Below are 13,725 nucleotides of genomic sequence, written 5' to 3' on the forward strand. Positions count from 1 at the left end.
GAACTCCTGATCCCGTCAAAGGGGCAATACCCGAGGTGAGACAGCGTGCGCGTCCAACAGGAATAAACGCCACTGACACTTCCCGGGAATTCAAGATTTCAGAACCGTCTCGGGAAAACTCCGCGGAAGACAGGTTGTGTAGGTGTACAGGGCAGCCTTAAACTGGTGCCACCGGGAATCGTTTGCAAAACAGGAAGGTGCAGTAGGGTGTGCCGCGACTTAGTTAACCTGGCACTCCCCCACCTCCTTCCCAGCACCCCAATGTCAGGTTACTTCTGGCCCAGCGCCCTCAACGTCCTTTTTCCCGTGACCTGGGAGCGCTGCGTTCCCATCGCCCTCGCGCCCACCCTTCTCCGTCTACCCGTCACTAAGTTTACCTGACAAATCTCGGGGCTGTTTAGCGGAGGCCAGTCGGCCCACGAATGAACGCCAAGGGCGCCCCTAATCTCTGCGAGGGGGTAAGAGAGCCTGGGCCCTGACGAGACGCGCCCGGCCAGGCTGCCGTGTCCCGGCCAGGCCTCAGGGCGGCACTCTGGTCCCGCGGCCGGCGCGCTCGGGCGGGCCGCTGGGCGCAGACACACGCTGGCCGGGAACGTGTCTCCCGGTGACGCAGCCCCGGGTGGCGAACGTGGTGCGGCGGCCGCGGCCACCGTACGCGCCTCCGCCGCCCGTGAGGACGTGCGGTGCAACGGGAGGCGGCGGCGCAAGACTTGGAGCGGCGGGCGGGCGCTGGGAAGCAGGACGCAGGCGCCGGGACGTAGGACGCAGGCGCCAGCGAGGAAGTAGGTCTCGGGCGCGGCGCTCAACAAAGCGGGGCCGCCCCCCTCAGGTACCGAGCCCGCCCCGGTGACCGGCGGGCGGGGAAGCCGGGCCGGACAGTTCGCGGTCGGCTGCGGAGGGAAAGGGCTGCGGCCGGAACGGAGCTGCGGGACGCCGGGGACTCTTCCTGGTCCGCTTCTTCGTGGCCCCCGGCCGGGCGGGCGGAAGGAAGGGGGCTGGGCTGCTCGGGGTCGTAGCCCGCGGCGCCGACCCGCCTTTGCTTGTCCCTTGTGCAGGCGGAGCTGCGGGCAGAGGCTCCATGTTGGGAAGCGGCGCCGCTTGTCCTTGTTAGCGGGAATCGGGGCGCCGCGGGCAGAGCCGGCGGGGGGCCGGGCGCTGAGCGAAGATGGAGGCCCCGCTGCGGCCTGCCGCGGACATCCTGAGGCGGAACCCGCAGCATGACTTCGAGCTCGTCCAGAGGGTCGGCAGCGGCACCTACGGGGACGTCTACAAGGTGAGACGGCCCGGCCCCGAGCCCGGCTCTTTTCCCGCGGTCGCTGGCTCCCGGGAAGAGGGTTTTTTGGCGCTGTGTGAGGACTGGACAGGATGCTTTTATTGTTGCATCTTGGAGATGAAGCGGCCGGGGTCCCGTTTACTCGGTTCAGAGCGCCCTATATGCTCATTGCTTGCTCAAATCGCTACCAATCAGCGGAATTAACCACACCTTTGCAAACCGCTGTTGTACTTTTTTGTGGTATAAAGGCATTTTAACGCTTATGTACGGTATTGAAGGGAGTTTGAATCTGCTAATAGAGTTGCATTTGAGGATGTTCTAGCCTTTGCATGGAAAAATGCTTCATGGAAGGCTGTAGGTAGGAAAGAATATTTGCATTCCGACATTTGCTCTTAAAAAACACACACTTTAAAACGGATGAGCTTAATTTAAAAAGTATGAAATGCTGTCTCTCAATTATAACTGTACACAGACCAATACTGAGTACAAAATGACATGAGCACAAACATTATCCTATGTAGAAAGATGCTTTTCCTGGCAGAAGTTTCATCATTTTTATCTGGTCGATGATTTTTCTCTCTCTACTTTCTGGGATTTATAACATCTCATGCTCAAGAGTGGATAAGAGCTGCAGTTTTTAATTGTGCTCTTTTCATTGTTTGAGACAAATGATGAGGGTGAGTTACTATTAATTTGGGATTTAAGAAAGCTTAGAGAAGCAAACCCAATTCCTTAAGTCGGCTGAGTTCTTCAAGGATCAGGAGGAAGGTGATTGTTTCTGATTGCCTCATGCTTTTTGTTCTCTGTTCCAAAAAGGGAGCATTAGTGCAACTCATGAGCATACTAAGGGAAATTTCTTTTGATTTTGCAACAACTTTGTTTATTGGATTTAATCATGATATATATATCCCATTATTCCAAACAACACTCCTGCATGTACCTGAAAGGGCCTTATATGATTAATCAGTAGACTCCTTTGGAGTACGTTGTTTTGCACAGGTGGTGATCCAGAAGGAAAACCTTCTTTCTTCCTACTTTTCTGCTTTTGTTTAATATGCTCCCTATTAATACTAACAATTTAAGGTGGTGGTATGACAGCTCTAGCGCTGTTTAATTCTACTGGGATGGATTGTAAAGTGTAGGCTTTTTATTTCTTAAAAAGCCTGTTTTAGATATGGGGTGTTGAATTATGAGGTAGGTCCCAGCTCTTGCCTTTCATACCTTTGAATTCAAAGTGGATAATTATAACAGAATCCTCTTTTGCTTTATGTAGAATTAGTAGTAATTAATTCAGCTGTTTATCCATGGATTAGTCATTTTGTGGAATGCTCTTTAAAAAATTGCAATTTCTATTTGCCTTCTGAGTCTCACTCTTTAGTCATCTTTGTCTTATGATTCATTATGTATATAAATGTTTTCCCCACAAAAATCCAAAGACCTCTACTTTTTTTTCTTTATAAATCTAACAACTAAAGCATCTCTCTGGAGCGGGACTTGATTCTTGCCAGGGAAAGTAAAGGGTTATATTAAAGGGACAGCAAATGCTTGCCTTTCACCCAGGTACCCTATGTCTCTCTTCCACAGTTTCTAAACAGAGGATCAAAGACTGAATATTTATCCTTAACCACCTTTACTGCCACCCCTCCCCCACAATCCCCTTGCCTCACATTCATTCTGCCTTCCCTTTGCATGTATACTCATACACTAGGCCAGCCTCTGATTCCTAAACATTTTCAACTCTGGTCCCTTGTCTTTTGTTTTCCTTTGCTCTAATTACCTGGAATCACCTATCACCCTCATTTCAACCTGTTGCTCTTTTACCTGTCCAGGAAAGCCTAACTGAAAAGCTCTAGGAGCTTCAGCATCACTACCCCCACCCCTTCTTTCCAACCTCATCTACAGCTCTCCCCTTCCCTTTTTCCTTCATTCTCTTCTAGCCACATTGGCCTGCTTGCTCTTCCTTAAACATAATAAGCATTTTCCCCTCTTTGGGCCTTTGTTCTTGCTATTTCCTTTGCTCAGAATGTCTTTCCTCAAAGAGCCACATGGCTTGCTCCCTTCCCCACTAGCTTTTACACCTTCTCCATCTTTTTTTCCTACTTCATTTTTTCATTTGCACTTATCACCATTATGCATAATGTTTTACTTATTTTTTCTTGTTTATTATCTATATCAGTCCAGTACCATACTCTATGAGGGCAGGAGTTTTATCTGTTTTGTTCACTGCTCTATGTCTAACAGCACCTAGAATTATGAGTAGGAAGAGAGTAAAAATCTGTTGAAAGAATGAATGAATATCAGTAATTCTATCACCTAGTTCTGTGGGCATATGTTTTTGACGTAACAACAGTAAGTTAGCATTTAATTCTCTGTATTCCTGTGATGCCTATTGTGATGCCCTGTGTATGTACTTTAATTACAAATTTCAATTATTTGAGTTCTCTAGGAAAAATATTTCTGGAAAAGTATTTCATAGCATAGCTATTTTCAGCACTTGAATAAGTCCTACAGTTTATATTTACTCTTTAATATGCCTAAAAACATGTACCATTCAGCTGTGGTGCTGAAGTTTTTAAGCTCAGAGCAGTTTAGAGTAATTTTGCTCTTTATCACTGTGTTTCTAGTGAGCTGAAAACCGTAGGAAGTTTTATAAGTATTATAAGTGATATAAACTAGTAATATAATTACAGTGAAGAATAATGAAGGTAAATTAGTCACTGTTCTAGTCAGATATTATCTCTACTTTTTTTTTTTTTTTTTACATCTGAGATACCTTACAAAGCAGGAGCTTTAAAAGGGCTACAGTTTTGAGATTCTTTGTAAATTATTTTTATGTTCTTCAAAACCATAGATCCCCTCTGAAGCACCTATCTTTCCTGAGAATCCCCAAGATGGGAGAGCACAATCTTAAACTGGCTGTTCCATGGTTGAAAGAAGGGGAATATAAAGTTTCATTTAGATAGATGGAATAAATCATTGAGAACGAGAACAAGAAATGGTGGAAGGGAGAGAAACAGAAAAGAAATGTGGTTGAAGATGGATAAAAGATTAAATTTCAACTGAGCAAATTTTATTTCTAATTGCTGTTAATTTTTAAATCTAACAGGAAGAGGAAGTCTGGAGATTTAGTGTCTCTATTACCTTCTGCCTTCTGATCTAGGCAGTTACAGTATCGTGATATAGTTCATCATCACCGTAAAAGACATTTGGGTGGTTTTTATTGAAATATTTGTGTCAAAATTATTCCCATTCTAAATTCCAGAGAAGTTCTAGGAATCATTTTTACCTTATGTGATATAAATATCCCATCTATTTTTTTCCTAACCTGTTTTGCTTTTTCTGATTGATTATGAAAGTATAATAATGTTTAGGTCCAGGAGGACAGGAACAGATATCCCTTGCTTATCACTGTACAGTAGAAGATAGGTAGATGTTCAGTAAGTATTTGTTGAACCGCCTGGCCAGTGTGGCTCAGTGGCTGAGCATTGACCCATGCACCAGGAGTTCGCCAGTTTGATTCCTGATCAGGGAACATGCCCGGGGTTGCAGGCTTGTGCAGGAGGCAACCGATTGATGTTAATGTTTCTCTCTCATCGATGTTTCTCTTTCTCTCTCCCTCTCCAGTCAATAAAAACTTATTTAAAAAATATATTTGTCGAATGACATTAGGTATAGAAAATTACCCAGAGGTAAACAGTGTTAATGATTTAATATAGTTTATTTCAGGCTTTTTTCCTAAATGTTTTTAAACCATTATTTTTCTAAAAATGGCTTTTATAAACTGGGATTATGATATACCTCTTTTTTCTAGTTGATTGGAACAAACAGCATTTCCCCTGGTTATTAAATAGTCTTCAAAAATACCATTTTTAAAAGATCATTGAACAAGCCCTCATTTAGTTAGTCATTCTAAGTTTCATATATGTTGTTTCCAATTTAAACATTTTTTTGCAGAAAATTCTAAATAATGCTACAATTTGTATAGAAATCTTTGGCATGTAGTCTTATCACGTGGGTTCCTCTGGATGCTCGATAAACTGGAACCACTGTAGTGAATCCCTATTTTACATATCCCTTTCTCTTCCCCAAGGCAGAACTCACAATTGAATGGCTTTAGGCACTTCAGAGCATATTCCAAGATTCCATTCTATAAAGACAAAGCTTAATACATCACTCCACTTCTGTAAGCATTCATTTATTTAAAAAATATTTATTAAAAAAATAAAATTAAAAAAAGAAAAATATTTATTGTGTCAACTCTGGGTTAGGGTATGGGGATGCAAACATGAAAAAGCACACTGTCAACAAGGAATATGTAGTTTAGCCAGGAAAACAGACATGTAAACAGTCACAGTTTGGTAAGTGCCACAGTAGAAGAGAAGTAGAAGAAAAATGTCCAATTCTGTCTTTATTGGGGTATAGGAGAAGGGAGAAGAGGGGAGAGAACCGTGATGTGAACTAGAGAGGATTAACAGAGGAAGGGACATTAACTGAATGCAGGGTGATTTCCAGGTGGACAAGATGGGAAAGATGCTCCAGGCTGTGGGAATAGCGGCACACCTGGCAGCTTGAGAAACCATGGTGCATTTTGAGGGATCCGCATCTGCATTCCAAGTTCGGTGTGACCAAACCTGGCAGATTTCATAGATGGAGAGCACAGGCCCTTTTCTGGCAGAAAAGGACCAGATAAAGGACCTTGTGTGTCGTGTCAGAATTTGGACTTCTTCCTGTAAACTGAAGAAACAATTTAGGAAAGAATCTTTCATGATGTAGAGCAGGGATGGGGAACCTTTATTCTGCCAAGGGCCATTTGGATATTTATAGCATCATTTGTGGGCCATACAAAATTATCAACTTAAAGATTAGCCTGCTATATTTGGTCAAACGTTTAAGTGAATTTATTAAATGTTGAGCCCCTCCTGCAGTTGCCTTGGTGGGGCCAGACCAAATGATTTCGAGAGCCTAATACAGCGGCTGGATGTTCCCTACCCCTGATGTAGAGAATGGATTAGACAAAGTTGCTGGAAGTATAAGGACCAGTTACTGAATAATCCAGATGAAAATTTATGCAAGTATAAATTTAGGTACTGGAGATGAAAGGAAAGGATGGATTTGAGTCATGTTTAGAAGGTGATCAATATTCCCTGGTGATTGATGATGGAAAAACAGGTCATCAATGGCATTTCAAATTTCTGGCTTGGGTGACTACATTGGTGCCATCAACAGATTTAGGAAATACCAGATTTGTGGGGTCTGGATCTTGTGTTTGGTTTTGGACATATGTCATTGCATAAGTGGATACATCTCATAAATGGTAGGAAATGCAGCTCTGGCTTTCAGAGATCTGGACTGGGGATACTGGTTTGGAAATCATCGTCACATTATGGGGAGGTACCTGTGAAGTATATGTGAGGCAACCCAGGAGAGTTTGTAGGAGAGTTGAGAAATGGCTGTAGTGTCAAAGTGGCAGAAGAAAATAATATATATTGAAAGTGTCTGAGAAGAAACAAAGAGGTATAAGGAAATTGTTTTCGTAGATATCAAGAGTTTCAAGAGTCCATCTATATCATCCGCATCTGTTCTTGTTGCCTTCCACTCTGACTGCGGTAAGAAAAATGTATTGATTTTCAAAAAAATATAAATCTCAGGTTTTGTGTCCTTCCCCCTTTATTCTCCTTGTCCATAGAATAAAGTCTTAGAATAGTATGCCTTTTAAGGGGCTGGCTACCATTCTGAACTTCTTTCCACTCCTTATGTGCACTATACTCTCTGTCCTTCCTTCAGGTTTTTGCAGGTACTATTTCCTTTTCCTAGAGCACTCTTCCTCTTCTTCTTGTTCATCTGTTATCTTCTACTCCTTGGGTTTCCTTTTAAACATTGTATTTTCAGGGAGGCCTTTCCTGTCCCTAACACAGGTCATATCTATCTCATGATTTCTTAATAATACTCATCATTCATCATTCCTAATTGTTGCTGTCAGTCTTCCTGCTCTACTCAAAGTGCATAAGAACAGGGACCTTGCGTTTACCACTGAATCAGCTAGCCTGGCATAGTGCCTAGCATATAGTATGTGTTCAATAAATGTTTTGAAGGAGTGAGTAACAGAGTGGTCATGTAAGTAAGGAGTTGAAGGGGTTTATTAAGAGCAAAAGAGTTGAGGTGTGAATGGTAAATAAGGAAGTAGAGGCAATGTAGATCACTCCTGGAAGCAGCTTAGCTATGAAGGGAAAAAGAAATGAGACACACAAATATTTTTTCCCAGTTTCTGTTTCTTTTTCCTTCCATTGAAACTGATTACAGCTTTCAGTTATTATTATTTAAGTTTGTTTTATCACCCAAGTAACCAGGAGTGTTGCTGAATTTACAGAAGGAAATCACAATTTGGGAGGAATTGAGAATTTAGAAAGGAGATTAAAGGCAAAAACAGGATGGGATTGTTAGCAACCAAGGTAAGGTATAAATTTAAAGCCACCTTTCTTCCCTTTCTTCCTCCCTCCCTCCCTCTTTCCTTCTCTTCCTCTTTGATGTAGAGCCACCATTGATTTTCAGCCTCAGTTATTCCCCTTTGAGTTTGGTTAGGATGAGTCACATTGATGAATTAGGAGCTGGAATGGAGCAGGGTGGGTGACGGAGTGAAAAGGAGTATTTAACAATTTAATATTTTAAATATTTAACCAATATTTATAGAGGGCCTCCTATGTGCTGGACATTGTTCTAGGTCCTTGGGATACATCAGTGAACAAAGGAGAAAAAGATTCTTGCCATCAGGAATCTGGGAGGAGAGAGACAAGCGATAAACATAAGTTATATGATATGTTAGAAGATGATTAAAGATATGGAAAGAAGAAAAAAATGAACCAATGTGTTACTTCTCTCACACATATGCACCCTTTTTTTTTTTGGTTCCCTATGCCACCTCGTCCCTCTTTTCTAACCCTTCTTCTTACCAATGTCAGGAGGAGCCAATGTGAGCATGACTTAATATAATAGACATAACTTTCAGTAAATTAGTAACAACTTTTGCATTTTAAGCTTTTTAGCTCCTATCCTAATTGTAATACACAGTGGAGATGCTTGGGTCCCTTACCATTTTTTCTCCCCAGGAATAATTTTCTGTTATTATTTCTGCAATAGCATAGATCCATGGGTAGGACTTGCCTTCCTATTTTGTCTCTCTCTTCTTTGCTTCAGCATAGGTAGCCTTCTAAGTAATGTGTTCATTTTAGAAAAATTTGTTATGGGAATAAATGAAAATTGCCTCTATCTACTTTGCCATAATATAAGTATTGTTATGTATAGCTTTCTAAACTTTTAAAAACTCATATTAAGGACATATACATAAATCATACATTATATATAAGCATATGTACAATTATTTGTACAATTTTTATTCTGTAGTATATATATTTGATAATATACTTTTTTGTTTTAACAGTACATCACAAACCATTTTTCATGTCAGTAAATATACACATTTAATATTTGTGTATTGTTTCCTTGTATTGTTATATAACTTTTAATCCATTATTGTTGAATAAATGGATTCTTTCTAGTATTTCCCTGTTATAAGCAATGCTGTGATTAGTGTCCTTGAACAAATTCTTTTCACACATCCTTAATTATTTCTTTAAGTAAATTCCTAGAATTAATTTTTTTAAGTTTGTTTCAGTGGTTTGACCAATTATTCCCCCCAAAGTTGCGCCCACCAACAGTGATTGAGAGTCCACATCTTCCCTACCTCTTAATCTTAAACCCATTCCTTCCTTCCCTTCACCATTAAAACCTCCAGATATTTAGTTCAGTTTAAGTAATCTTCTGGAAGGATCTCATTTTTCAGTAAAAATTAATCTGTATTAGGAAAGTGTTAGAAAAATCATTTTCAGAGGCAAGTGTCCTAACAGACTAAGGCTTTGGTGTGTGCTGAGATATAAGTCATGTGGCCAAATTTGGAGTCACTCTAATGGGCAGGCCTCAGGCTCCAAATATATCTGCCTGGTAGGGGGGGAAACCCTGCAGTATGTCCTCCTGCCTTGGAAGAAGAAGCACCTCTGCAGACCTCTTTAACTGTGTGGAAGATGGCTTGGAAATAACTTGCTCCACAGAGGACCTCTCTCACATGCATTTGTTTCCTGACCTATCCTTGACAAATGGTCATTGAACATATTTAAATAAATAGGACATACTATGTTTAGAAGCAGTTGGTTTCTTTTTACAACTTTCTTGTATTATCTAAAATCTGTACCATTGAAAATGTGTCCATTGAAACAGGGCAGGTACATCTCTGCTGTCTCCCCACCGATACTACTCTCATACCTAAAGTATCTGATGCATAAGAAGTATTCAGTGAATAAATGTTAAAATAATTAATGACCAGGCTTTAAGTTTTTAATGTGAAGGATATGCTGTAAGTAGCTCCCCCTTTGTTATTCTTTGTTTGCCTAAATCTGGTAATCTTACTGGAAGTGGTTTCCTTGAAATTTACTTAACTGCATGGTATATAGCGTGTATAGTGTCTATAACCTCCCTTTTCCCCAGGAGGGTTTACACAGAAGTAAAGCGAAGCACTTTACTTTGCTCTTGTTAGAGGATAAAGTATTACATTCTGTTTTGAATATAACACTTTTAATATTTATTTTTAAATTTAAAAAATATGACTTTATAGAATATGAAAAATGAAAAGTCACCTGTAGTATCATGAATCTAATATTTTAATTACTGTCATTTTTGTTGGATGGCAAACTTTGAGAACATAGTCAAAGTAAGTAGTAACCAGAATGTTAGCAAGGGTCTGCAACCTGAATGTGGCATGTAGAAGAAATTAGCATGTTTAAATCCATAGGTGGAAGGGGCTTTTATATTTTTATTTGAGCATGGCTAAAATTAGAACCTAGGCCCCCAGGCTGCCATAGGGACTCATCTGTCATAGTGGGAGCAATAGACTAAATCAACATTATCTCACAAACCAAAACTGGGACTAATGAGGAAAAATTATAGAAAAGTAGATTTGCTTATCATAAAAAAGTCTTTATACAACTAACGTTATCCAAATAATGTATCAGGTTGACCACATGACCTCCGTAGAATTGCTTTTTAGAAAGGAGATTGAATTAGATGATTTCCAAAAATTCTCCAAACTGGAATTCTAATAGAACAGTATCTCTTGAATAGTTTTAGTTTTAGATTTGTTTATTTTCACTATCCTTTAAATGTGAGTAATATTTTAGGATTTTGTTCATGACTCTTTTCTTGTAACTATAGACCCTTCCTAAGTAATGCTATCTACCTGTCTGGATTCAGTAATGTTAATGATGCCCAAATCTTTATCCAATCCAGGTTAGCTCTTGAGCTTCAGAAGCTGTCTACTAAGTGGCTTATATGATATCACCAGTTAGTTTTCCATAGGAATCTAAAATTTAAATGTGTCCAAATCTCAACTTGTTGTCTATGTCCCTTCACTGCCCTCCCCCATAAAATATGTTTATCTTGCTCTTTGCTGCATCTGCTTCGAGGATGAAGAACGTTCTTAGCAATCAGACTGTCGATATCCCAGAAAATGTCAACATCACTCTAAAGGGATGCACAGTTATTGTGAAGGGCCCAGGAGGCACCCTGTAGAAGGGATTTCAGTTGCATCAATGTAGAACTCAGTCTCCTTGGAAAGAAAAAGAGCCGGTTCTGGGTTGACAAACAGTAGGGAAATAGAAAGGAACTGGCCACTGTTTGCACTCTCTGCAGTCATGTATAGAACATGATCAAGGGTATTACACTGGGTTTCCATTACAAGGTGAGGTCTCTGTATGCTCACTTCCCCATCAACATCATTATTCAGGAGAATGGTTCTCTTGTTGAAATCAGAAATTTCTTGGGTAAAAAATACATCTGCAGAGTTCAGATGAGATCAGGCATTTTCTTGTTCAGTAAGTATCTCAAGCCCAGAAAGATGAGTTGATTCTTGAAACAACATTGAACTTGTGATTCAGCAAGCCATAACAGCTAAAAACAAGGATATCAGAAAAAATTTGGATGGTATCTGTTTCTGAAAAAGGAACAGTTCGGCAGGCTGATGGATAAGATCTGAGTTGTCCAGCTATAGAAACAGTGAGATGCTGAATGATTTGTCATACTTTTTTGCAATATTTTATGCAATAAAAGCCTCATATTGATTTTGGGAGGAAATGTTTTCATCTTCCTATAATTGTCATCTTAATGAGTGGAACCACACTCTTTTTGTGCAATCCAAAATCAAGGGTTTATCCTTGATGTGCTGTTTCTTTGCATTTCATATTAAATACTTTACCAGTTTGTAATGGAGACAGGCTTGGACTACAGCATAGCAGAGGAGATAGAAGGAAGTAAATGGATTTGGTGTATGGTTAAGCCATCAGGATTTGCTGATCATATATCAGATGCGAAGAATATGAAGGAAAGAAATGAAAGACCTTGGGTTTTGGATTTAAGTAACTAGATGGATGCCATACATTTTATTTAGATTGGGAAGGTGTGGGGATGAATGAGTTTGTGGAGCAGGTATTCACCGAGTGTTCAGTGTTAAATATGTTAAGGTTGAGATGCCTGTCAGGTTTCCATGGTTTTAGGAATCTAGCTCACTGAAGAGAGATTTTTCCTGGAGATAGTTGTTAAAGGAGAAAGTTAGATAAAAAAAAGTGAAATTCCATCATCACTCAGGATAGTTAAGAGAGGAAGAAGTGAAAAAGAGGCTGAGGCATTATTGACTGTTTGAAGACAGAGGAGCAAAAGAGTCCTTATGAAGAGCTGAAGAATGAAAAAATCAGACCAAGTGGACAATGTTACTGTTTTGTGTGTGTGTGCCTTTTTAAAAAAATGTATCTATTGATTTTAGAGAGGAAGGGAGAGGGGGAGAGAGGGAGAAACATCAATGATGAGTCATTGTTGGCTGCCTCCTGCATGCTCCATACTGGGGATCAAGCCCTCAACCTGGCCATGTGCCCTGACCGGGAATCGAACCTCAATTGCATGAATCATAGGTTGATGCTCAACTGCTGAGTCACCCTGGCTGGGTGAGAATGTTATAGTTTGAGATTTGTGTTATGATTGGAAATTAAGACCAGTTAGCATGATTTTGTAATATTTTTCCATTAACATTTAGCTATTTGATACCAGTATGGAATTAGTGGGGTACTTGGGTTTAATCAAATTAAGATTTTGCCAGGCTAATATGACGGAGGGAAAGAGGGTAAGGAAGTCAAAGATGTTTCAAGAGAGTGATTATAAATAGCATGATGGATCTTGGAATCCTTACAAGTTAGAGGTGAGGAATTGAGAGGTAATTAATTGGTAGTCATAGAGGAATGCATTGGGTTCATGAAAGAATTGCTGGAATGGAAGGACCAAAGTAAGTGAACTGAAAGGATAGAAGATTATGATCAAGAAGTACAGTGTTTGAAATCAAGATTCAAATAGGATGTCAAGGAATGAGAAGTCAAAGGAGATCTGGATGTTGAAGCCTCTTAGAATGGTGGTGAGAGAGGAGTGGAGAGGAAGATTATGAGCCAAGGGCCATAAAGTCAATATGAGCAGGGAGCAGTGACCAAGAAGTTAGTAGATAATAGCTACAAGAGGATAGTGGGTAATAGTCTGTGCTGAGCTTCAAAGGAATCTTACCTCTCACCGTATCTTCTTTATACTCTTATGTTACCTAATATAAACTCTTATGTTACCTAATATAAGACAATTTTACTTCTTTGAAATGCCCATGCTTTCTCCTTTCTTTATACCTTTGCCTGGAATTTTGCCATAATCCCTTACCCCCCACTACTCCCAGGTAGATCTCATTAAGAATCAATTTAGATTTACTTTTTGGAAGCTTTCTCCAATCATCTTTGACTGAGCTCAGAATCCTGGTAGGTTGTCTTGTATCACCTTGGGAGCATTTCTCACACTGTATTGTATTTACTGTTCACTTTGCTGTCTCTCCAACTGATAAAAGCTCCCTGAGAGCAAGAACAATTTTATTTCTTTACATGCCTAGTATCAACAATAATGCCTGGCACATAGTAAGTATTCAGTAATATTTGTTGAATGAACCAGTCAGAAACAATGTTCCATAAAGAAATCAGGTATAGAGGTTTTACAGCCTATGAAATAATTGACGGTTTACTTCTTTTATGGACAAACCAGCTACTTTATATCCCTTCAAACCTTACAGGTGCTGTGTTGCCACTTTTGTATTGAAGTTCACATTATTTAATCTGGAATGCATCATTCTGACTCTGAGGAGTAGTCACTGGCCACTTGAGTTTGCTTGTTAAATATTGAAACATCTGAATTTTCTCTTGTTATGTTAAAGAATATTTTTAGTGGAAGGGGGCATATTTAAAACTGATGCCCCCAGTTGGCTTAGAGGAAGAGTGCATGCTTATTTATTTACTTAAATTTAATTAATTTATTTTTCTTCTATTTTCTAGTCAGTT

General features: G+C 40.0%; 1 protein-coding gene and 1 pseudogene across 1 annotated transcript in view; both read left to right on the forward strand.

Annotated features, from left to right (window-relative positions):
• Positions 1-1,074: 1,074 nt before the first annotated feature.
• The window catches only part of MAP4K5 (mitogen-activated protein kinase kinase kinase kinase 5), a 92,464-nt gene continuing 79,813 nt past the window's right edge, over positions 1,075-13,725 (forward strand). The window contains exon 1 of the mRNA XM_087820563.1: positions 1,075-1,273. Within this exon, the coding sequence (XP_087676689.1) occupies positions 1,166-1,273 (108 nt within the window). The 5' untranslated portion in view covers positions 1,075-1,165. The remainder of the gene's footprint in view (positions 1,274-13,725) is intronic.
• On the forward strand, positions 7,553-11,511 carry LOC107525858 (large ribosomal subunit protein uL6 pseudogene; annotated as a pseudogene).

Source organism: Miniopterus natalensis, chromosome 1, assembly GCF_054644295.1.
Source record: "Miniopterus natalensis isolate mMinNat1 chromosome 1, mMinNat1.hap1, whole genome shotgun sequence".
Classification (NCBI taxonomy): Eukaryota; Metazoa; Chordata; class Mammalia; order Chiroptera; family Miniopteridae; genus Miniopterus; species Miniopterus natalensis.